We start from the raw sequence: 25915 nt of genomic DNA, 5'->3' as shown, positions 1-25915 counted from the left end.
GTAAGAAAGAAGGTGAATGAAATGGCAACTGTCACAGCTGTTCACAGATGCTTCTGAAGACCAAGGAATTCCTGATATGTTAGTAAGTTAAAATCTGTGTCCAGGTGATAAATCTCGTACACGAACATCATTGGAAAATATGATACAATTAAATTTAAGGACTGCACATCATCCACATACAGTTCTATCAATCTAATCATAGACTTTATATGATTCAAATTTAAGATGAATAAGTGAAATTACAGTATCAGGATCATGACGAGACCAGAGGAAGACAATGAAGAGAAAAAGATACCTAATAGATATTAGACTAGTTCCTAAATTTATTTCATTGGTATTCAATTACAGTTTACCATGTGTTCAGCAAATATTATTATTGTGTTGTCAAATAAATAATTGATTGACAATTCATTTATAAAGAAGAATGAAGAGTCCAAGATCAATTTAAAATTTGATGTTGTAAGTTCGAAAAGATTATCTCACCCTCAAGAGGGGGAAATATTAAATAATATGTGATACAACATTAATTGATATTTAATATAAAATATGTATTACATCACACACACACGCCATCTATAGTGATACACTTGGCAATGGGAGGTCTGTATGGGAACGTTAAGAACTATATTTGAAGTCTTCCATATATGGCAATGTATAAGCCCTTACATTAGTAAAGATACGCCTGTATCTATGGTATAAATGACTGACAGGAACAGACAAGGGGTGGTCTTCTTACACTCACTCTTTTATAATGGATAGAGATAAAGACACATGGTGCCTTGAGAAGAAGATTCCTGACCTTCAACATTTATACCTCAAAGACTACCAACATTCACTCATGGACAATTAGACTAAGACTTTTCCTAACCTATTTCTCTAAGTAATCAACTCTTATAAAGACTGCAAATAAATCACATTATACATTTTTTATATAACTCTTGTTGAATCCTGGTGATGAGTCCTCCAGTTGTTCTTTACTCCAAATAAGCATACACTAGATTTGGAGAGGATTTTCAAATCAGGTTGATATATTTTTCATACATAAATATTTTATATTTGGAGACATATTACACTGTGGCTGGAGGTACATTAGGCGGTATAGGCCCCAAAAACAGCACAGAACTTTGGATTCTGTGGCTGGAGGTACATTAGGCAGTCACAGGATAAATATGTAACTGTATGCCAGTACAGGCCCCAAAAATTTGCATTCACCTGACTCAAAAAGCCTTTTATGCCGCTGTATATATATGGTACATAAGGCAAGGACCATTCTTTGTTCTCTGTGGTGGCTGATATGTGTGGGCTGGCATGAGGAAATTCAATTACATGTGGTCATCACATATGTCGAATTCCTCTCAGATCTATGCCTCATTCATTTTTAAAAATGTAAAGTAGTCCACACTGTCGTGAGCTAGGCGAGTGCACTTATCGGTCACGATCCCCCCTGCTGCGCTGAACGTCCTTTCGGACAGGACATTCGCCGAGGGGCAAGCCAAGAGTTCCATGGCAAATTGTGCCAGCTCTGGCCACAGGTCGAGCCTGAACATCCAGTAGTCCAGGGGTTTATTGCTTCTCAGAGTGTCCACATCGGCCATTAACCCGATGTAGTCAAACACCTGTCGGTCTAGGCGTTCCCTGAGGCTGGATCCGGAGGGCGGCTGTAGATGGGTTGGCTACAAGAATGATCTCATATCCGAAGTGACCAACACATCTTCAAACTGCCTTCTTTTTGCAGGCGCGGTAGGATTGGTACCCGCACCTGTTTCGCTATGGGTGGAAATTACTTTGCCAGTGCCCACAACAGCAGAATTCAGCATCTCTCGCAGCAATGTCTGGAAATGCTGCATTCTGACAGGCCTCTGTGATGCTGGTAACATTGTCCGCCATTTTGTGTTTTTACTGGGGGTCTGAGTACGTTGCCACCTAGTACAGGTCCTTGAACTTTAAACTGCATTTTATATGCGGGTCCCTCTTCAAACACTGGAGCATAAAGGCTCCCATTTGCACTAAATTGGAAGCGGTGGAGCGCCCTAGCTCCTGATCATCGCCCAGGAGAATATCGTCCTTGGTCTCCTGCCCCTAGCCACGGACAACACCAGGGATTCCCGAAAAGTTTAAAGCCTGCTCTTCTTGCTCCTCCTCCTTCCCCCCAGCCACCATCCTCCTCCTCCTCCTCCTCTTCAGACTCCTGATGACTTGTCTCAGATGGAGTAGCCCCCCTGGGAAGTCATTCAGCATTGCGACTTTCTCATCTTCCAGCTCCTGCTCCTCGACGGCTTGATCAATGACACAATGCATGCACCAGAAAGAAGACGTAAGGTACGATGTCACTGATGGCGACCTGGCTGCGACTAACCAGTTTGGTGATCTCCTCAAATGGCCTCAGAAGTCTGCATGCATCGCGCATGAGCAGCCACTGGCGCAGTGAAAAAAAAGCAAGCTCCACAGAACCTGTCCTGCTGCAGAGTTCATACAGGTAGTCGTTAACGGCACGTTTCTGCTGGAGCATCCTATCACGCATATACAAGGTGCAGTTCCAGCGCGTCGGGCAGTCACAAATCAGACGTCTGACGGGCAAGTGGTGTTGCCGCGAGCCATGGCCGTGTTAGATATTCTAAAATGGCCAGAGATTTTCTTGGCCTGCCGTAAGATATCCTGGACCCCGGGGTATTTGGCAACAAATCGCTGCAAAACTAAGTTCATGACGTGTGCCATGCACGGCACATGTGTCATTTTGCCCTACTTCAGCGCACTCAGCAGATTGGCACCGTTGTTGCGCACCACTTTACCAACTGTCAAATTGAGCACGGTTAGCCGCTGATCGGCCTGTGACCATAGAGCTGAAAGCAGTGCAGGACCGGTGTGGCTCTTGGCTTCCAGGCACAACAGCCGCAGCACAGCATGGCAACGTCTCACCTGGCACGTCGATTAGGTTCTGGGGAGTTTGGGGGGTGCAGCGGAAGAGGCGGTAGCAGTGGAAAAAGAGGAGTCAGCCAAGGAGGAGACGGAGGATGGAGTAGGAGGAGGAGAAGAAGAAACAGGCCTGCACGCAATCCGTGGCGGTAACACCAAATCCACTTGGGTGCCACGGGTTACATGCTTGATGGCCGTCAGAAGGTTCACCCAGTGGGCAGTAAAAGTTATGTACCTTCCCTGCCCGTGTTTGCTAGACCACGTGTCTGTGGTCAGATGTATCTTGGCACCAACACTGTGTGCCAGACATATATTAACTTGCCGCTAAACGTGGCCATATAGTTCAGGGATGCCCTTCTGGGAGAAATATTTCCTTCCGGGGACCTTCCATCGTGGTGTGACAATGGCCACAAATTTTCTAAAGGCCTCCGAGGCAACCAATTTATATGGCAGTAGTTGGCAGGCTAGTAGTTCCGACAAGCCAGCGGTCAGCCGTTGGGAAAGAGGATTATCTGGCGGCGGCCTTTTTTACGCTCGACCATTTGGGCCACAGAAGCCTGCCTTGTGCCAGATGAACGCGACGACGGCACGATGGAAGGTGGAGCGGAGGACAAATGGGAGGAGAGAGGAGAAGGAGAAGAGGCAGGACGTGGAGCACCGGCAGTGTGTCTTTGTGGGTTCTGATGGCATTGCTCCCACGTGGCTCGGTGATGGGAGGTCAGGTGCCTTCTTAAGGTGGTCATCCCTAGGTGGGTGTTTGGCTTACCGTGATTTCTGCGTTGACAGCACAGGCTGCAGATGACAACACTATTGTCAGCAGTAGTGTTGATAGAGCAACAAAGTGCTCAGACAGAACACCTCAGTATGCTTGTGTGTTCTTCCGAGCACCCGGGCACAATGGAAGTCAATGGGAGAACCCCAGGCACCCCCTGCTCGGTGTCTAGTTCACAAGAAAAGTTAGAAATTGATGGAAACCCCATCAAAATGGTTTGGAAACTGTATTAAGAGGATAGCTGGATGCGTCTCAGACACCTATTATCTACGATATACAATAGACAACCACACAAAGGGTATATGCCAAAAGCCAGGTATATGCAAGCCATCAATCTATCCATGAGACAGATGACAGGCTTAGTCAGCATTAGTCTAAGCCTCAAAGTTACTTCAGTTCTGTTGGATGGCTTGGGTGGACCTGCGCACCTAGATCAATATCATTAGTGAGACAAAAAGTTTTCTGATTGTCCTAACATAATATTCAATAACCTTCCTATACAGTTTTGTCATGTTAAAACTCATTTGCATAAACATGGGCATATGGGAAAGACATGCAAATGAGCAGAATCTGCCTTGTTTTTCAGCTGAAAAACCATTTGCATGGAAAATTTGCGATCTACACTACTCATGAACTGCGCCATCTATTGGTTTCATAGTCTTATGACAAGCGTAATAGTATTGTCGTAAGACTATGAAACCAGTATATATAATAATGACATTTACAGTGTTATGACAAGATTATTAGTGTAGCCTTTTGTATGGAAAATTTGCGATAAAAATTCGCAATTAGAATATTTGAAATCTACACTACTTATGAACAGCGCCACCTATTGGATTCATAGTCTTGTCATAAGACTATGAAACCAATAGATGGCGCTGTTTATGAGTCATGACTCATGAACAGCGCCATCTATTGTTTTCATAGTCTTATGACAATACTATTACTTTTGTCATAAGACTATGAAACCAATAGATGGTGCTGTTCATGAGAAGTGTAGATCGCAAATTTTCCATGCAAATGGTTTTTCAGCTGAAAAACAAGGCAGATTCTTCTCATTTGCATGTCTTTCCCATATGCCCATGTTTATGCAAATTAGTTTTTACATGACAAAACTGTATAGAAAGGTTATTGAATATTATGTTAGGACAATCAGAAAACTTTTTGTCTCACTAATATATTGATCTGGGTGCGCAGGTCCACCCAAGCCATCCAACAGATGTTAAGCAACTTTGAGGCTTACTGGCTCTCAGTCAGATGAGAGCAGGTTTGGAATGTCTCATAGTGCACAAGGCTGCCATTGTAAGGTATGCTGACTAAGCCTGTCATCTGTCTCATGGATAGATTGATGGCTTGCATATACCTGGCTTTTGGCATATACCCTTTGTGTGGTTGTCTATTGTATGTCGTAGATATTAGGAGTCCAAGACGCATCCAGCCATCCTCTTAATGCTGTTTTCAAACCATTTTGATAGGGTTTCCATCAATTTCTAACCTTTTATGTGAACCAGATACTCTCTCTTCTTCAGAGCAGGGGGTGCCTGATTTGATACTCGGCTCTCCCTTTGACTTTCATTGTATTAAATTGTACTCAAACACCCGGAGTATTCGGCTGAGCACTCGGATGTGCCGAGCATAGCAATGCTTGAGCCAAACAGCAGTTCGTCCGAGCATGCTCGCTCAACACTAGTCAGCAGCTGACATGTTAAAAATAGCCCACACTGCGGAGCCATGTGCCGGTGTCCTGGGAATGCAAGATGCGACCGTGCATGGTGGATGGCTCGCTCCAGATACATTTGCAGTCTGCTTTTTGCCTCCTGTGCACTGTGATTTCTGCCTGCTTCTCCTCCTTTTCCTCTTCCTCATCCGATGCCAAGAATGGCTGCGCAGTGTTAAGGTCTGGGAATGGATGGGAAAATAATTCCTCCGACTCGAGAGGAGGGTCTATGGTGGTGGTGTCTTTAGGGGTGCAAACAGCAGAGAGTGAGGAGGGTGCAGATACAGAGGATGATGAGGGTGCAGAAGTGGAAGGATAAGTGAGCGACTCAACCAACTCTGGTGCTTCCTTTGACATAATCGCACGCACCTTCTCCAACTTCACACTTAGTCTCCGACCTAGTGCACCTACCCGACCCCTACCACCCCTGCGGAACGGCCTGCCTCTTCCTCTGCCTATCATTTTCAAAATGACCCTGTGCCAAAGTCCCTAGAGAAGAGCAGTTTTTGTGGAAGCTGATATATGTCAGGCCTCAATCAGTTGTTAGTTAAAGCTGGTATATCATCCTCAAGCAGCAATTTTGTGGACGCAGGTACCATATATGGAAAACCTCTATCACTATTTTGTGGAAGCTGATATATGGCAGGCCTTAATCAGTTGTTAGTTGAAGCTAGTATATCACCCTCAAACAGTAATTTTGTAGATGCAGGTATATGGAAAACCTCTATCAATATTTCGTTGAAGCTGATATATGGAAGGCTTTAATCAGTTGTTAGTTGAAGCAGGTATATTACCATCAAACAGTAATTTTGTGAACGCAGGTATATGGAAAACCTTTATCACTATTTTGTGGAACCTGATATATGTAAGGCCTCAATCAGTTGTTAGTTGAACCTGGTATATCACCCTCAAGCAGTAATTTTGTGGACACAGGTATATGGAAAACTTCAATCTCTATTTTGGGGAGCTGATAGATCGCAGCCCTCAATCATTTTTTTCTGGAAGCATACAAATGCACTGTAATATATTTTCTATGTTAAAAAGTATATTATAAGTATATCACACCCCTCTGTGTATCACACCTATCAATAGCACCAGTGCAGTTTCCAGGTAAAATTTCTCCCAGGGCTAGTGTCAAAAAAACTCCCCCCCCCCCCCCCACAGCCCCTATATTAGGCCCAAAATAGCACAACGTTAGCAGTCTGTAAATGGAATTTTGTGGCCCCATTAGCTAGCGTTTGGCGTCCCTAAGTTCCTAACAGCCTGTCCCTGCTCCAAAATGCAACCTCTCCCTACACTGGAAAAACACATAATGTAAAATGGCTGCCAGATCGGGTTCTGTTATAGGGTTGGGGGTGTGTCCATGTGCTGAAACGTCTCAATTGGCTGTCCTGTCCCACCTGATGGATGTGTCATGGGTCAAAGTTCGGCGCAATGCAAAAGAATATGGCGTGCACAGACATCGCTGCATGTTCGGCGGATCTCAAAAGCGCAAAGTTGGCCACGAACCGACCGCCAGGCAAACCGCAAGGCCATCACTGCTCATCACGAGTCAACCAGATGCTGAGGCAGTGCCAGCCAGAGGAACAGTGACACTGTATATTGTAACACACATATAAGGTGGTTTTCTAAATTCAACCCAAAATAAATTAAATTGGAACTGTGTGGAGATTGAAAAAACACGTATTTAGGCCTAATATGTCATGTTATCACTCACAGATAACTTTGTCTGATACCCTGCATATTATAAGACATGTTATAAGACATGTATATGCTGGTTTTAATAATTTCAACCAGAAATAAATTCAATTGGAACTGTGTAGATATAGAAAAACATGGATGTATGCCTCATGTTATCACTCACAGATAATTTTGTCTGCTACCCTGTGTATTGTAAGAAACGTATATACTGGTTTTAAAGAATTCAACCCAAAATAAATTAAATTAAAACTGTGTGAAGATTGAAAAACATGGATTAAGTCCTAATGTGTCACGTTATTTTTTACAGATATTTTTGTCCGCTACCTTGTGTATTATAAGATACGTTAATGCTGGTTTTTAAAACTTGAACCAGCAATGAGAGTTCAAATGCTACATTTATCATCTGGATGGTAAAACATGTGTTGCACAGTTTTGCTCTTATTCCTCAACCAACCCCTTCCCAAATGTACTTCAGTTAGAATGGGGCAGTTAGCTGCTTTAGAGGTTTGCAGCAGTTGTGCTAGAAGGCAAAGCCAGCCTCAGCTCCTCACTTCTCACTCCCTGGCTTACAGCTTTCCCTGCCTGTCCCTATTCTACACAACTATTATTCTTTCTAATTTTAGCCTTTCCCTTCAATGTCCCTGGCAGTAGAATTGATGCTTAATTTTGACTTTTGAATGTCCTAGAGATCGTTTTTCTGGCAAACACTGCAAGACCCATCCACCCTCATTCACAGCCTAACACAGAATGATGCTCTGCTCATTTTGCAAGGACACCTTCCTGTTTGCCGTCAGCCTGAGAGCCAATCAGAGCAAGCCTCCCCCACTTCTTCTCTGGGTCATGTGAGAACCCTTCTTCTTCTCTAGTGCTTTTCACACCAATAATGGTGCTACCTACCATTTTACTGGATTCTTCTGAAACAAATCTGAATATGTAGGTATATAGAGGTACAATGGAGGTATATAGAGGTACAATTGAAGTCTATGCATAATTTAGTATGGCTTCCTACAACTCAGAGGTTACATGGAGCCATAGAATGACCATCTACATGGTGGATTGTTGTTGATCGTGTTTGTTATCTGTCAAATTTACTACCTCATTTCACTTACATAGAGGGATGTTATCAAGGTTGTATCGGTTTTTGTTACTTACCACAACATTTAGCATTTTCTTTACAACATCAGACACATGCTGTCCAGCTGCCTTCACTTGAATGTCATGATATCCCAAGTTAAGTGGCACAATGATAAATGGAACAGCCACTGAGGAGGAAGGTGGAATTGACACTTCTTGACGGTACTTCTTGTCAGTAGAGAGACCGCAAACGTGTTCATTGTAGGTCCAGTGTACACGTACCTAAACCAAAGCCAACATGATTTATGAAAAATGAAGGAGGATTTAAAATTTTCAGGTTAATTGAATCATCTTTCCAATTTCTATGACTTTAATCTGGTTGACTTGCCTTTAAGTAAATGTTCTGGTAGTTGTAGAGAATAGCCCGTATTTCTACTTGTTCATGTCTGACCACAGAATATGGAAGCTTCAAATCAATGAAGAAGTCCTTTCTCACCTCAATATTGTGAGGTTTAGACACACAGATACCTGTCAAGAAAATGTAGGCAAGCATGTTTAAAAAACAAAATGGCTGCACATCGTTATATATACAAACAATAGAGCTAAGAAATTGGGATCCTTCTAGATAAAAGTGGTACAATACCGACTATAAATGAGTAATGGAAGCTCTTAGCGCACATACTGTACATGTCGGACCCATCTACTCAGACTACATATATGGTTTGTTATAGTCTTTATCCATGGCAACACAAAGCAGTGGAATAGTGCTGAGCGAATATAAGTATCCAAAGTGGACTTTGATTCGAAATTGAGGAAAAATTTGATTTGCCGTAAAGCTGAATTTCCCCGTGCTTTGTGGTAACAAATCAATTTTTATTATTATCACACTGCCTGAAGAACGCGTTTAAAAGAAAATAATAAAGTATTTATTAATATCTGGTTAAAACGGGAATTAACTGTACATCACTTTCGTGACTATCAGGCTCCAGACTCAAGTAATGTAGTATAGGAGTTAATTATACCCACTACATAACCTGTAGTCTGGACTAAATCCCTATCCAGCTGGCACATTGGTGCCAATATTTGCTGGGAAGGGAGTCAGGACACAGTTCTTATATTTGTACCCGGTACAGGTGCGTTAATGAGCAGTCCTACTTAGCGTGAATTGTAGAGCAGCTTCAAGTGAATCACAAGATGGATGCCCTAGGCAATCCAGCATAAAGCATCCACTCAGTGTTATTAGATTGTGTGGACGCTCACTCAGCTGCCTTCAGCTGCCTACACCTGCCTACCCATTCATGCAATACAACACTGGGTCTCGGTATCAGACCGCATTTACACCGTCAAGTCAGCTGTTGCGCTGCCTGACACTTAGTCTGCACACTGCCTAAAGAGCCGTGTCCTAAGTGAAGATCACCGGCTCAACGCTTTGCCTTGCTAATAAGTCTCTCCTCAAATGCATCAGCCAGTATTGTCATGAGTTGGGCCTTGAAAGTAGTGTAATGTAGGATCAGAGCCCAGGACATTTTAGGTCTTTTTATCTTCCAGGAGTCTGAGACACATCATGCGATATTTATCATGGTCCATGACCACAATATTGCCGCCCTTATCTGAGGGCTTAATGACAATATTGGTATCACTCTCTAGCTCCTCCAAAGCGACCCTTTCTTCGTGGTTCATATTATCGTGTCCCATAGATAATCCATCGAGTTTCTGGAGATCACGGGTTACCACACTTAGAAAGGTATCTATTGGGGTGTTATCATTTAGAGGTGGGAATCCATCGAAGGTTCCCTCCGCTTAATGCGGTTATTATTGGAAGAAGCGAAACGGTTAAAGGAATGTATCACACAAACTAAAAAATTCTGTGATTATAGTGAATTTAGTAAAAAAGAGCCGTTACTACAACAAAACATTGAACGTTTTACGTCTCAAATTAAAGAAAGAAAACACTTCCTGTATAACAGAGACACCGGTGACTTTAAGGAAGGGAGGGTCCTAGAATTTGGCCCTAGACGTCAGATGACTTCAGAAATAGACACTGATTTTTCCTCTTCTGAATGTGACACTGACTGAGAGCGAGGGACTGTGCCGCTTCGTGGACGTGGTAGTTCCAATAGAAGATCTCAGAGATCTCGGGGTTCAAGACAGGGAGGTAGATCAGGGAGGGGTTCACGGGGTGGTTTTTTAGATCAGACCCCACCGGTATCCGACTACCTATTACGTCACAAGAAAGCCCCAGTGGATCCTAAGTAGATGAACTTCAGATAGTCAACCTGTCCAAGCGTGACCTCTCTCTACCACAAATAGAGGTTCTTCAAAAGGGCCTGTTTTTTGTACTCCTTCAAAAGTTCAACCTGTTTAACTGGGTTAAAGATTTACAACTGTATGTGCGTAAACTTAAGTGGAAAAAGTTTTTTCCTATGCATAATAAACGACAGTGTCATGGGCTGGGGATTGATGTTGAGTATCTTCAGGATTTGAACCTTTTGGTGGGTCTATCTGAGGAAGGGGATAGGAGCATAGGTGATGGTCCATATACGGATTTAAAGAATCCATCAAAAATGTTCCTACCTCTAAATGATAACACCCCAATTGATACCTTTCTAAGTGTGGTAACCCGTGATCTCCAGAATCTCGATGGATTATCTATGGGACACGATAATATGAACCACGAAGAAAGGGTCGCTTTGGAGGAGCTAGAGAGTGACACCAATATTGTCATTAAGCCCTCAGATAAGGGCGGCAATATTGTGGTCATGGACCATGATAAATATCGCATGATGTGTCTCAGACTCCTGGAAGATAAAAAGACCTACAATGTCCTGGGCTCTGATCCTACATCTACTTTCAAGGCCCAACTCATGACAATACTGGCTGATGCATTTGAGGAGAGACTTATTAGCAAGGCAGAGTATGAATATTTACTACCTAAATTCCCTGTCCTTGCTACATTCTATAGTCTGCCCAAGTTACATAAACAAGGCCCCCTATTAAAGGGTAGACCCATTGTCTCGGGCATTGGCAGCCTCACTGCAAATATTAGTACGTATGTGGACATCATTTTGCGTCCATTTGTAGCGGGCCTGCCATCATATGCCCGTGATACCATGGATGTGTTACAGCGGTTGGATGGTATCTACTGTGATGAGGGAGTATGGTTAGCGAGCTTGGACGTTGAAGCCCTTTACACCTCTATACCCCATGAATTGGGATGTGAGGCTGTGGGTACCTTCCTCCAACAGAGAGGAGATCACTGTCGCCGCCATAACGCCTTCATCATGCAACTCCTGAACTTTATTCTGACACAAAATATCTTCCTCTTTGATCAACGCATCTACCACCAGCTCAGGAGGGTTGCGAGGGGCAGTCCTTGTGCCCCAACGTTCGCAAACCTCTTCCTGGGCTGGTGGGAGAAGGAGGTGGTGTTTACGGACATGATGGAACAATACACATCCTGTATCCAGTTATGGATTAGCTATCTGGATGATGTGCTGATACTGTGGAATGGCACTAGAACTAGTTTCACGCAATTTGTGGAAACTTTGAACACGAATCAAGTTGGCCTATTTTTTACATCCGAAATGCAAGAGAGTCAGATTACATTCCTGGACCTTAAAGAGGACCTTTCACTTGTATAAGCTATTTGAACGGAGTATGCTGCCATATAGAGCGGCGCCCGGGGATCTCACTGCACTTACTATTATCCCCGGGCGCCGCTCTGTTCCCCCGTTATAGGCTCCGGTACCTTTGCTTCTTAAGTTATAGTAGGCGGGTCTTCCCTTGTCCTGTGGGCGTCTCCTTCTCCTAGGCTGCAGCGCTGGCCAATCGCAGCGCACAGCTCACAGCCTTGGAGAAAAAAACCTCTTACCTCTACTTAAGAGACTCTCGCTCCTGATGATATGTGGCAGACTTTGTCATATTGAAACGCGTTGAGCCGGTGATCTTCACTTAGGACATGGCTCTTTAGGCAGTGTGCAGACTAAGTGTCAGGCAGCGCAACAGCTGACTTGACGGTGTGAATGCGGTCTGATACCGAGACCCAGTGTTGTATTGCATGAATGGGTAGGCAGGTGTAGGCAGCTGAGTGAGCGTCCACACAATCTAATAACACTGAGTGGATGCTTTATGCTGGATGTCCTGACTCCCTTCCCAGCAAATATTGGCACCATCGTGCCAGCTGGATAGGGATTTAGTCCAGACTACAGGTTATGTAGTGGGTATAATTAACTCCTATACTACATTACTTGAGTCTGGAGCCTGATAGTCACGAAAGTGATGTACAGTTAATTCCCGTTTTAACCAGATATTAATAAATACTTCTTTATTTTCTTTTAAACACGTTCTTCTATATATACATAGTGAACGTACAAAATAGTATATTTTTTGTGTGAGATAACAAATCAATTTTCCCTGAAGTGGCATAAAAAAAAAAATCATACTCACCTCATCCAAAGAGGCCACCATGGCCATCCTGATTGAAGACCCTGCATAAAGTCTCGTGCACGGTGATGTATGACATCATCACATATGATGTCATCATGCACCCCATGTGATTTTGCACAGGATCTTAAATCAAGATGGCCACGGTGGCTTCTTTGCGTTGGATGAGGTGAGTATTTTTTTTTTTTTTACTGATTAACCCCTGAAAGCCCTAATTTTTTAGCTCATCGATGAATGCAGTAGCGCAATTCCTAGTAATTCTGCCCGCTACTCACAAAGAAATGTGCTTCGTTACTGTAACGGCACCGTTTCAGCAGACAAGGGGTTAAAATCCGTTTAGGCGATATGCCCCTTTCCGAGATGCAGGCACAGCTACTGCAGAACACCAACCTCCCGAACTGGATACAAAATAGCACTCCAAACTGGAACCTTGCAAATAGCTGTCAGCAGACGAACAGGAAAAGCGTACAGTCAGCTTACACTCCTGGCAATCAGTCTCCAACAGCATACAGGGAATCCCCCAATAACGAGACAAGGCTCCGTCTTGAGGGTCTAGCAGTGGTCTGACTGTACTTCAAGTACAGCCTCTTTTATTGATAAAACCAAACATAGTACTGCCCACAGGGTTTTGAAATCCAACCAATCAGTAATTCACAACACACACAATGTAAATACAGCAACCAATCGTTCCCGCCCCCTAGAGGACCAGAAGGGAGACTGCGACACAGAACAGATACAACATATCCCCACAATGCATCATGGTTTCCTCCTCTCTGCCTGGGAGACGACCGAAGACAATCCAATTATCTCTCAGGACAAAGGGGAGACCACCAATACACATGTGGAGACAACAGGACAGACATCACCATTTAAACACACAATGGTACAATGGGACAATAGAACCACACCCAGCATATTCCTCCCAAACTGACAAGTTACACTTATTATAAGTTGTTATAACTTTGTGAGGTTACATTGTCCATACATATAACTTACATCAATTTAAACAGTATAACTTGGGGGACAAACCTATCCAAAATTCCCTGGAATAGGTTCAGGGGTTTAAAAGTTACTATGGGCCATAATCCTGAGGCAAGAGGCTTTTAAACAGCCCCCTCCAAAACCCAGTGGCGAGGTTGGTTTCGCCACAGTTACAAAGCAAATTTCTTTGTCAAATTCAGGAGGCAGACAAATTGAGGTTTTGTAAACTTCGCTCATTTCTACAGTGGGATATTGTTAAGGAGATTGTTCACAATTTAACATGCACTGGAGCAGTAAAAATTGCACATCTATGATTTATCTATGTTGTCTGTCCAAATTCAAAAGGTCTAATACATAGGGTACGCTCTTCATGAGGACAAAAATAAACAACTTACCTTTACTGTCAGATAGACTTACAGCCAAAACCTCCCATGTGGTGATCGAATGGTTTAAGAAAATAGGAAGAAACTTGGTGGAGATGCTGTAAAAAAAAAAGTATTAGAGACTCATAGTATAATCCTCAACATATCTGACAATACTGGGCAGGTTGATCATTAATATTGGTAACAATTATTATATATATACTATTGGGTAATTTTGTATTAAACCCTTAAGCACTGAGCCTATTTTAATTTTGAAAGTGAAGATTTTAAGATTGAAGTTTTGATTTTCCTCCCCACGTTCCAATAGCCATGACTTTTATATTTTTTCATTCACATAGTCATATAAGAGTTTATTTTTTCAACTTTTTGAGGAAACATGGTGACCTGATATGTTTATTTTTTTATTGTTTATATATTTTCATATGCAAAATTGGGAAAGGGGGGTGATTTAAACTTTTAGGGGCACATTTACTAAGACCAGCATTTTAGACACCATTTTTAATAAAGCCCTAAGCTGGCAGTGGTTCCGCCAAAGTTATAAAGAGGCGCAGGACTCTCCATAACTTTGGCGCATCCAGCGCCAGTTCAAATTGTAAGACCACTTCTGAGCAGGTCTTACATTTAGACCTTTTTCTATGTCTAAAACAGGCGTAGTCAATGGTGAATGAGACTGGCCTACCGACCCATCCCCTTCCCCGCTCACACCATGCCCACAATTTTAGACTTGGTGCTCACAATTTTAGACCTTACCTTTGCGCTGCTGTCTGTGCCTGAAATAAACTGATTTAGGCGTACGTATTTTAGCATAGTAAATGACCCCCTTAATATTTTTATGTTTTTTTTTACTTTTTTTTTACAATTACTTTTACCCTCCTCAATTTAATAAGTTGTCCATAGACTTATACTCACCCTTTGGCATTTGGCGCTTCATTCATTACCTCTGTGTACCAGAGCCAGCTTTCTGGGAACTGCGTCCGAGACAATTTCTTAGAATCATCAATAAATTCCTTATTTTCATCACCTGGTTAAAAAAGATAAACCTGGTAAGACATTATGCATAGACAAATGATACCATTTAGAAATGATCTAAACAAATTCGATTTAAACCGATTTTGAAAACATTTTAGGTGAATCCAAATTTTTGGTCATTTGATTCCAGCGAATTTTGACATGACAGTACAGAAAGTGTAAACTGGTCTCGTTTCGGCAACAGTTCCAATCTACTTGCCCAGAAGTCAATGGTGTCAAGGAACAATGTATGCACAAGAGAAGACCAGAGTTCCGTAGGATTAAACCTGGTTGTTCAGGTGGTATGTCTCCATTTGCTGATTTGCATTTGCCTGTCATGGCCAAAATTGGGATCAGGCTGCATACACAGTATCTCCTGTTAAAAAAGCAGTTTGGCCTCCATTATGGCAATAGGAAAACATTCCCCTATTTTGCTTTGATAGAGAGGGAATAAAAGCATTACTTAAAAGGTTTATCCAAGATCTATAATGATCCCCCCATATGCGCGGGACCCTCACATAGGTTGTACCTCACTCCCGGCACCTGGATCACTTCTCATACTGGCACGGCCGCCACTGCATCTCCCCATTTCACGGATGTCGGTATGAGAAGCGACGCGAGTGCCGGGGAGCAAGCTAAGTACAACCTCTGTGAAGGGCCCGGGCATATGGGGGAGCATTATATATCTTGGATAACACCTTTAATGCCAAAAATAAGCCTGTCAGTACAGCTTTCTATGCTCACCAGTGTGCCGAGTACCCAGCTCCACTCCCCACTGTGTTGATTGGTCATTGCTGGTGTCATCACCATTATGATCCTCCTGGTCCTCTACCACTGATTCCTCCTCCAGTGGTAACTCCTTATCCTTTGCCTTCTTTTTCACTATTGCTTCCGTGTGACTATGTCTGTGTTGGTCCCCATCAGCTTCAACTAGCATGATGTGGAAGCTATTCTTCTTCCACCATCCTTTTTTGCATCAGCATGAGCATCTTCTCTAAGATGGATATCAGGGAAATGTTCCCCAGCAGATTCAACTGCCCGATACAGTTGATAATTCCTGGGACACTGTGTTCATTTCTCTTCCTCTCCTTTTCTCCCCATCATACATATGTGACATTACTACCTAGTCGGATTCCATCAGTGATGATTCCTCCTTATCACAATCATGTTTTGCATTCAGTGGATGGCAAAGTCTAATTTGCATTGTACAACATGTCGGTCGCAGGGGCCATACAGATATGACACAGTGACTTAAATATTCATCACTGCCGGTGGAGTTGCACATATTTAAAGAAGGGGATACTAGTTATCATCTAGAGTCCACCCATCCACTGGTAATTGTCATTGTCAAAATTCCCTATTCCACCAGTGAATGTGGCTATGGGTAAGTATTAACCAATACTGGGTGACTGAAATAATTTTTCATGACATAGAGACTGTGCTCCGTGACACAGCATATGTCACGAAGGTTGCACTAATACATGTCATCAATACAATCATCATCATTACATACTTAATGCAATCCAGCCAATCCAGCTAGTGGCATTATATGTGTCCATCACAGTCAATATATTGGTCACCTTGTTTTGCCTCATATTGTCCCCACTGTCCCCCTTTCAAAGTATAGAACTGCTCATTATTCCTGCACTATGAACAGGTGTTTTTATACTTAACTGGGATTCCCATGATGAGAGGAACGGCGCTTCTGACAGGGGAGGCGATTCATGCATTTGGCCCCGCCGCCCTGGTTTTGATTCACCAACACCTGGTCCTTGTCCGACACTAGGGGAGGAGCTTCCCCCTTTATAGAGGCTTAGATACCACACTACAAGTGGTTGGTGTTTACATCATTCGTAAACACCGCTTTACAATGCTACAGGTGGTTGGTGTTCATATCGCTCCTCACGCTCTGCACTACTCCTGATGACCCACCAATGTGGAGGAACATGTTGAGCATATGTGATCAGCGCCAACTTAGAAGCAATGATAGTACCAGCATAGCAATAGTAGTAGTGAGCTCAGTGCTAGCCAACTTTCTCAGATGGATGGCTGACTAATGCATTGAATGTGGACTGATGGAAGAATGAGGGCTGATGTCCAAGACTGACTGTGTGCATGTGAATCGGGGGCTATATTCAGAATTCAACAGGACTCTATTTCAGGCTCCTATCATTTGAATAGGTCTGGCGTTTATGACAGCCTAAGGGTAGGTTCACAGCACAGGAATCCCCCAGCAGTTATCTGTACAGGTGTTGGTCATTGATCATTGCACGATCAAAGCATAATGTGTTTCTGACCACAAAGGTCTCTCACAGATTTACTCATATACCTTTATGACTGCCACCAATTACCACTCCTCCATTAAGTCCACTATAGTACTGCATCAGGGACTAACACCAGGTGCACTCACAAATATTGCCACACACAACAAAGGTGGGGAAACAGCACAACATTGATTGTTAATTTTTAGAGGTGGGAAATTAGCATTATCCCTTTGAGAGGTCCATAATTCCTACATTCCCTCAAGAATACTGAATAATTCTTTCTGGAGGGACCGGGAGACTAATCTAGTCCCTGCCTATCTACTCAGTGTTACAGAAGAGACTGCACCACCAGCATCTTGGCCAGATAGGAGTTAAGTTTGCACATCATCGAATTGCTGAGCACGTATAGCTTTTTTCTTGGATACATATTCCATTATTGATGGCGGACAATGGACAGTAGGAGGAGTCTGATCTAGAGAAGCAGTAACTGGTCATGATAATGGCAAGGACACTGTACTGTATGTGAATGAGGCATGGCTGCAAAAAAGGAGATCGAATGAAAGAGCACACTTTTTTCCAGTACCTGGTGGATAATTCTATTTTCCCACAGCAACTGGTTATGCCGCCTCATGTTGTAATAGAGCTCTAGTGCCTTAGAGCTCTATAGAGCTCTTATTTTCATCCTGCAGGACTTGCATAAGGCAATGCTCTTGTTTATTGGCACTGTGGTGAAAACTGCCAGATCGGAAGTACTTACACAAAGCTAGTGGCAGCCAAACTTGGCTTAGGTCTGGTACGTTTTGAGTCTGCTCCCACAATAATTTTAGTGGCATCAGCAGTTCCTGAGCTGACCACAATATAAACAGATATGGTCCTGGCAGTTTTTGGGAGGTTCTAGACATACGTTGCGTCTGCCCTTTATTGCTGCCCCAGGCACCACCCTCCTCTACAACGCCCTGATTCAGCTTCAAGCTCCTGTCCAACACACAATTATCATCATAGTCCTCACCCTCCCTGCTACTTTTATCAGACTGTCTATGTCATTGTGGGCTCATTGGCCCCCCTCCTAATTCCCTTATCTGCATTTGCCCCACTGTCCCTACCACTACCAACACCATGACTACAAGATTCACTATTACTGCCACCAACATAGCTACTCAAGGGGGTCTCCCACCTTCCCCTGAATTTCCCCTGTTCTCACACAAGTCATCACCAGTGAGACTCTCTTTTGTATGTTCCATAGGGCATGGGGTTTTGTTGCCCCTTCTTAAGAAAAAAGAAGGCATTCCACAAGGATGACGCAGTGAATGCAATGAGAGGATGCCACTAACAGGCTTCTGTGGGGCTGCAAGGAGGAGAAGCAGGAGGAATGCTGTGACACCTAGCTCCAAGGCAAAATGTAAGACTCAGAAGTCAACTCTAAATCACCGTGCTGTTTTTGAGCACAGTACTGAGCCATCCAGCTTATAATCTCATCCTATTTATCTTCAGTAATAATATTGCTCCAATTTTTCAGTAATATACAAACAGAGGCCCCCATGAAACACATCTCTCCCCCTTCTACAAACACACTGCACACTGGTATTGACAGTTTAGAGTGATAATATAACGCATTCAATGAAACTGCTATATTAATGCAGTACAATGTGTTCCCTGAAAATGCATGGTATCTTGAAGTGATACAATGTGTTAACTAAAACAAGCATATTGATGTAGATATTGTAGTACAACGTGTTAGCTGAAACTGCAGAGTATCATGAAGTAATACAACGCATTAACTGACACTGGTATAATGATGCAGTTACTGAAATATAATGCATTCACTGATACTGCATGGTATCTTGAAGTAATACAATGTGTTAACTGAAATTGGCATATTGATTCAGTTATTGCATTAAAATATGTTCACTAATTATGTACCCTGTACTTTCCCTATACTCTCCCGTGCATACCTAGATTGCTAACTTATGTCTGTAATTATTTTTTGGCAGACACAGCCTATAGACAAGCTTTCAGATTTCACAGAATGGCGTGTATAGGATTCTGAGCAAAAGAACTTGAACCAATCCTGCCCCTGATTGGATGTCAGACTATCTGTCATCCTCTGAGCCAATCCCCTTCCCCCGCCTTCCAAGTGTCCTGTGAAGCTTAATCTTCACCCTCCCTCCTGTCTTCCCCACCAATTTTCACTGTGCTATTTTGAGCTAGTCAGACATCATCATCACAACATTTCTTCTCCAGCCCTATGTATTATGATGCTTGAAGGATAAAGCAGATCTTTGTAGACTTTGAAAAGCAAAAATATAGAAGCATGCATGTGAGCATGGGATATGGACAAGAGATCATTTATTGTCCCACTTTTACCTCTTTTGTTCCGTTCTTGAATCACCAGACCTGAGGAACGTCTCCTACGCTTCAGATTTGGTTGACATAAAGGCTCTACAGAAGAATTTGACATTGAATAACTCTCATAATAAACAACTTTAATAATTGCAATCCCGCCCCTCCACCTCATTTATGATCAAGAGGTCCATCTATTGTACCCTAATCTGCTTCCGTCACTACTCCTTAAAAGGGCACCTGTCAGCATATTTGTACCTATGATACTGGTTGACCTGCTGCATGTGCGCTGAGAAAAATGAAGTTTTAATATATGCAAATGAGATTCTAGGAGCAACTGAGGCATTGTTGTTTCTCTTAGAGGCTCTGCTTTCTCCGCAAATACAACGCTCTCTCCACTTTAATCGTGATTACCCTCACGGGGGCAAGGGGGGGGGTTTTGACTTCCTCTGGATCAACTTGCAGGATGACATCCTGAACTGGATAGACAAACTAAGTTACTATGTCACCATATAGAACGCATACCATAGTTTAGGATCTGTACCTCTCATCGAGAAGACTATGTGCAACCCCATTAGAGGCCATACAATTATACTGCCATATCTTGGTAAAGATGACAGTTTTCGACTTCATCTTGACATCAATTACTTTATTTGTGTAATCTCTCAAAAAAGATGATCGGCATGCAAAGTGTATGATGGATCTGAAATTCTATCACAAGAAATCTGGTCTAGGTTAAGGGGTGGTCTGCTCAAGCAAATGGAGTTTTGGAGAGGTTTCATTTTCTAATGTTCCTCAAGTATTTCTTGATGTTTTATGTCTCAGAGATAACATACATTTTGATGCCAATCTCTAAAGAAATTAAAAAGAAAGGTCTGTTGGGTAATATTTTAACCTTTTTTTCACAATTTTTCCAACTGTTCTGGTGAAAAAGAACTGGTCAGATTTTGATGTTTCATTCCGGACTTATCTTGGCAGTACAAACAGAATCAACGGCAGCATGTCCTTCAAGGGTTCTTTATTCAAATTGGGTCCATAAAAATGTACATAAAGTGCCAAAGATCGACTATGATTTAGTCGAAATGTTGCACTATCTTTGACACTTTTTATACATTTTTATGGACCCAATTTAAATAAAGAGCCCTTGAAGGACATGCTGCCGTTGATTCTTTTGAACTGTGTATGAAGTGACCACCGTGGATCCATGGTTGCTGACAGGTGGAGGCATTCCTGAGGGAGTCTAGGGGGAACATTGATGCTGCTTTAATTTTACATTTTATTATCTGGGCAGTAGTCAGCTATAACCTGAAGTTTTTCTTGTTGAAACTTTATCAGAAAAAAGTGCACTCACTTGACTGGCTGCTTTAAATCAATATGGTTAGGCTATATGCATAGCCAGGATAGATTTTTTAATCTTTTTGTATCTCCAAAATTCTGTCTCTTGTGAATCTCCACATCACAATTCACAATTTATCAGTGGCCTTTTACTGCACACTGAACTGTGTCCTGACTGCATACAGTGTCAGGACACACTGCACGCAAGGGTGCACTATGACCTGACTCGATGACAAGTCACAATGCAGCACTGCAGGAAGAGCAGGCTTGATCTTTCAAGTGGCAGCAATGTCCGGAGCAGGAAAAGTAAGTTCTTTTATTTCTGTTAAGTCTGATCTGAGGTATGATGAAGACTGGGGGTTTAATTTTGGGATTTGATGTTAGGTCTGATGAGGATTGGAGATCTGATCTGAGATCTAATGAGGATTGGAGGTATGATGAAGATTGGGAGTCTGATCTGAGGTCTGATGAAGACTGGTTGTCTGATTTGGAGGTCTGATGAAGATTGGTGGTCTGATTTGGGGTCTGATCTGAGGTCTGATGAGGATTAGGGATTAGGGATGAGTTTAGGGATTAGGGATGAGTTCGGATACCCAGACCCGAACCCGGACTTTTTCACTGAAGTCCGGGTTCGGTGTTCGGGTCATTTTATTATTTTCTATTATAACATGGTTATAGCGGAAAATAATAGCATTCTAAAGATAGAATGCAAAAGAGTATGGCAATTTAGGGGTAAAAAAAAACAACTCACCTAATCCACTTGATCGCACTTCCGCAGTGTCTTCGATCTTCTTTTAGCAGAAACTGAAAAATGACCTGCGATTAAGTCACCACGCTCACCATGTGGTGAGCGCGGTGATATCATTGCAGGTCCTTTGGCAGGTCCTGCTGAATGAAGATACCCGAACCTGAACTTCCACAGGTTTGCTCAACCCTATTAGGGGTCTGATTTAGAGGTCTGATGAAGATTGGGGATCTGATGAAGTATCTATTTTTCTTTTCTTTTCTCCTAAAACTAAAAGGTATATTATGGTTGGGTGTATCTTATAGAACATTAAATAGCGTAACACGTGTGTCATCAAAAACACACGTGCATTGTAGTCCTTTTATGTCATATGGTAAAAAGAATTAAATTTGTCAAAAGCCAAAGACGAACAGCTCTCAGGAGAGCACCAGGATTACCTTACTTAAAGGAAATCTGTAACCAGAAAAATCTCTATTGAAGTAAAGCCATGGCCTAATAGCACTTAGTACTTTGTTTCCAGATGTGCCTTTGTTTCAGCAATGGATGTTTTCTGTCCTCTGAGAATCCAGTTTATTTGGTATGCAAATGAGCCAGTAAGGTACCTAGAGGGGCATTATTCTTGCAGGAAGAAGCCCAGGCAAACCTCCTGCTAGTGCCCAAGCCCGCCCTCATGCAGAGCCCAAGCCTGCCTTCTGCCACAATGTGTCCACCCACCCCTCCTACATCACATTCAAGCCATAACTCCACCCCCTTCCCCCCAGCTGTATTACGTTTAAATCTTGTGCATGGCAGTCCCGCTGAGGGCATCAGCCTCTATTCTACAACTGGGCATGCACCAAGCCCAATGATCTAAGTGACGCACTCCTCCTCTTCGCTTTCGAGCACAGGTTGAATATGTCACTGGGCTCGGCGCATGCCCAATTGTTGAATAGAGGCTGATGCCCTCAGCAGGACAGGCAGTGCGCAGGTGTAGGCTGTGTTCGACACTGCCATGCACAAGATTTAAACGTAATACTGGGAAAAGGGGGCAGAGTTATGACTTGAATGTGATGTAGGAGGGGTGGTTGGACACAATGTGGCAGAATGTGGGCTTGGGCTCTGCATGAGGGCTGGCTTGGGCACTAGCAGGAGGTTTGTCTAGGCTCCTTCCTGCAAGAATGACACCCCGCTGGGCACCTTGCTGGCTTATTTGCATACCAAATAAACTAGATTTTTTAGAAGATAGAAAACGTCTATTGCTGAAACAAAGGAACATCTGGAAATAAGGTACTGAGTGCTATTAGGCTATGGCTTTACTTCAATAGTAATTATCCTGGTGACAGATTTCCTTTAAGTGGTCAGTGGTGGTCCCATTTCACCAGATCCCAAACCAGTTTCGATGACATTTGAAATCTGAAAGACAATTTAAGTCTATGACAAATGATCACCTGATCTATGAGGAGTTGCCATGCTGAAGCTTGTTTCCAGGGCAAGGCCAGCATCATAAAACACTCCTGGTGCCTTGGCTCCGCTTCCTGGTGTGCAACCAATGTCATATTTTTCCACCAAGTCCCAGATCTTAACAGAAAAATGAGCGACTTTCAGTGAACACTGCTCTTTACTTACGAAATAACTTTTATCATGCTTTTTGCTTAATTAATTTTTCACCTTTCGCTGGGAGATCTTTAGTTTATTGTTGATCTCATAGACACCTTTATCCACAGCCACCAGTCCAACGGTAGCTTTATGGTCTGCTTGTAGTTTCAGCTTCATAGAGGCTCCAGGCAGCTGAACAGCATTGTCTTTGTACTTATCTCCTGTTATTACAAGCTGTACAAAAACAGTCAATCATTAAAATATTATTCTCCATCTCCTAGATGATCATGAATACTCCATGATTGAACTGAAGATCGGGCCAACTATCAGATATGACAGCTCATACAAATGATCTTTCTGGATAATTGTCCATGTAAATATGCTACCAAACACCAGACAAAATTGCTCATTTGCCGTTAGATCGCCTCTTTCAATGGCGTAACTAGAACTGACTGAGCCTCACAGCAAATTTTTGAATAGGCCTCCCCAGCAAACCCCTCCCCCTGTGCAATTTCCACTTCTGTGTCTAGTCAAGATAACTCTTTCAAACCAGGCCTGACAGCCGATCGGTCTGTTTTTTGCATGTATATACTGTATGTCATGTCACTGTATTTGCTGTCACTCTATAATACTGTTGAGGAAGCTCTGACAATAACATTTTTCAGTCATCCTCCTGGTTGGTCCCCTTCTGAGTTTGGGCCACGTAGCAGCTGCTTCCCCTGCTTCTACTATGGCTACGCCTCCAGCCTCTGTCATGTGGCACCAATCTTTGATAGTTGTCTGCACATCCCTCTGTGTAAACACGGATATGCTGCTGACAGACAAACAATGAAACCGTATGGGGTTGAACGATCGCAATGATCGCCGCTGTAATGTTTCTCATTCCTGATCACGGCCTAGCCTTTAGCCCTTTGTCAAAGGGCCCTTAGCCCAAGGCTGCAAGACATCTGTCCTTACCTGTTATCTATATAAACTGTCTGTGATACCAACAGTTATGATCACATTGAACTGGACAGGAAGTGATGTCATTTGATTGACAGATATAGACATGATGTCACTGAACTTAGGTTTTAAGATAATATCTGTGTGCAAGATATGGCTCCAGAGCAGTTGGCAAAATCAGGGATACGGAGGGTGGCCAAAAGGAGACGGGAAGAAAAAAAATTTAAGAAAAAGGGACAGAAGGTCAGGTAGAGACATGTTCTGGAAGCGGAGAACTCAGTCGATGGCAAATGGTTTGTCAATCATGGTGTTAGATTTTTGGACTAATGGATGCATAAAATGAGTTTGACCCAATCAGGGGTGAAGCTATAGGGAAAGCAGAGGAAGAGGCTGCCTTGGGGCACAAACTCAAAAGGGGCCGAGCCAGGATGAAGACTAAAATATTTTATTCTCAAGGAGGCCCCCTCAACATTATTATACAATGACATTAAATACAGTGACACTGTAGGAAAAGGCCTTGTCTGAGAGGGTGATTTTGACTAGCGACAGTAGTGGGGGTTGCACGGGAAGAGGGCATGGCAAAGAAGTTGCTGGCAGGGGGCCTTCAAAAATTTGATATGGGGCCCAGTCATTTTTAGTTACACTACTGGACCCTATAATTTTAAAGCTGCTAGATCTGTAGATACCACACTATGGGGGTCATTTACGAAAAGATATAAGCCACTTTTGCCATGTTTCGGCAGAGTCTGCGACTTCTTCCCCGCTCATGCAGGTCTAAAAAAAGGGGCGTGATGTGGGCAGGGAAGAGGACAGACTGCCAGGCCCATCTTATTCACCATTTCTACGCTTGGTTTCGGCATAGAAAATGGTCTAAATGTAAGACAGCAAGGAAGCTGGCTTGCATTTAGAATCGGCACCTCTTCATAACTCCGGGGGATCCTACGCTGCTTTTAATAAATGTGCCCCAATGTGTGCTAATAAAAAAGCACAGAGCCAGCACGTTGCAGAATTTTTCCCTGTTCTAAAATAGAAGAACATAATACTGGTGCTATCATCTCTAATGGTAAATTTTCTTACCGTCCCCATACAGGTATCAGCCACATCAATCCAAATAGAGTCAGCCACAATTTCCCGACCTGCTCTAGTGGTCACGGTATAGTATGCCAAAATGCGGAATGAAGGGACAAATTCTTCTGTTACTGGCAAATACATAGTTAGAAGAGTTTGGCCCTTCTCCCTCGCCTGTGTCCCCACTTTCATTATTCTTCCTTTGTTCATTATCTATAAAGAAAAGGCATCAATGTCAGAGAACAGAGACTTGAATGTGTGAAATTTCTTGACTTCCTCATCAGAGTAAACTAATGGGAGATAGCAACGCAACTCAGCCTCCATCCTACAAGTGCTCATTAGTGATGCATTGATGTATACAGATTGGGAATCATGTCCTTGACCATATTATGGATCCGTGTTGTTGTAAAGACCCAAAATACGTCAGTGATAAAAAAAATCCGGATGTATACTATTTAGCATTTGAATGGTTTTGAAAATAATTGGTCTAAAGAAGACCAATTTTGAGTTACTATAAAAAGAGGACATTTTGAGTTAATAAAGCAATCTTTATCAATTTATCAAGTGGAGGGTAGCTAAATAGATCATCTCTCTCTCCAGAGGATAGCACATCATGTCTGTGCATTGCATGGACAGCCCATTGATTTTATTGAG

At 42.8% G+C, this 25915-nt stretch overlaps 1 protein-coding gene across 1 annotated transcript in view; it reads right to left on the bottom strand.

The window, feature by feature from the left end:
- The window catches only part of LOC122925555 (complement C3-like), a 300847-nt gene that overhangs the window by 148018 nt on the left and 126914 nt on the right, over nucleotides 1-25915 (bottom strand). Inside the window, exons 13-20 of the mRNA XM_044276913.1 lie at nucleotides 25271-25474; nucleotides 23324-23485; nucleotides 23104-23233; nucleotides 19621-19695; nucleotides 14894-15005; nucleotides 13997-14082; nucleotides 8566-8705; nucleotides 8256-8459 (exon numbers count right to left, since the gene is read on the bottom strand). Of these exons, the coding sequence (XP_044132848.1) occupies nucleotides 8256-8459; nucleotides 8566-8705; nucleotides 13997-14082; nucleotides 14894-15005; nucleotides 19621-19695; nucleotides 23104-23233; nucleotides 23324-23485; nucleotides 25271-25474 (1113 nt within the window). The remainder of the gene's footprint in view (nucleotides 1-8255; nucleotides 8460-8565; nucleotides 8706-13996; nucleotides 14083-14893; nucleotides 15006-19620; nucleotides 19696-23103; nucleotides 23234-23323; nucleotides 23486-25270; nucleotides 25475-25915) is intronic.

Source organism: Bufo gargarizans, chromosome 2 (genome assembly GCF_014858855.1).
Source record: "Bufo gargarizans isolate SCDJY-AF-19 chromosome 2, ASM1485885v1, whole genome shotgun sequence".
NCBI lineage: Eukaryota > Metazoa > Chordata > Amphibia > Anura > Bufonidae > Bufo > Bufo gargarizans.
The sequence above is the reverse complement of the archived record's forward strand: the minus strand, read 5'-3'. Positions and strand labels throughout refer to the sequence as shown.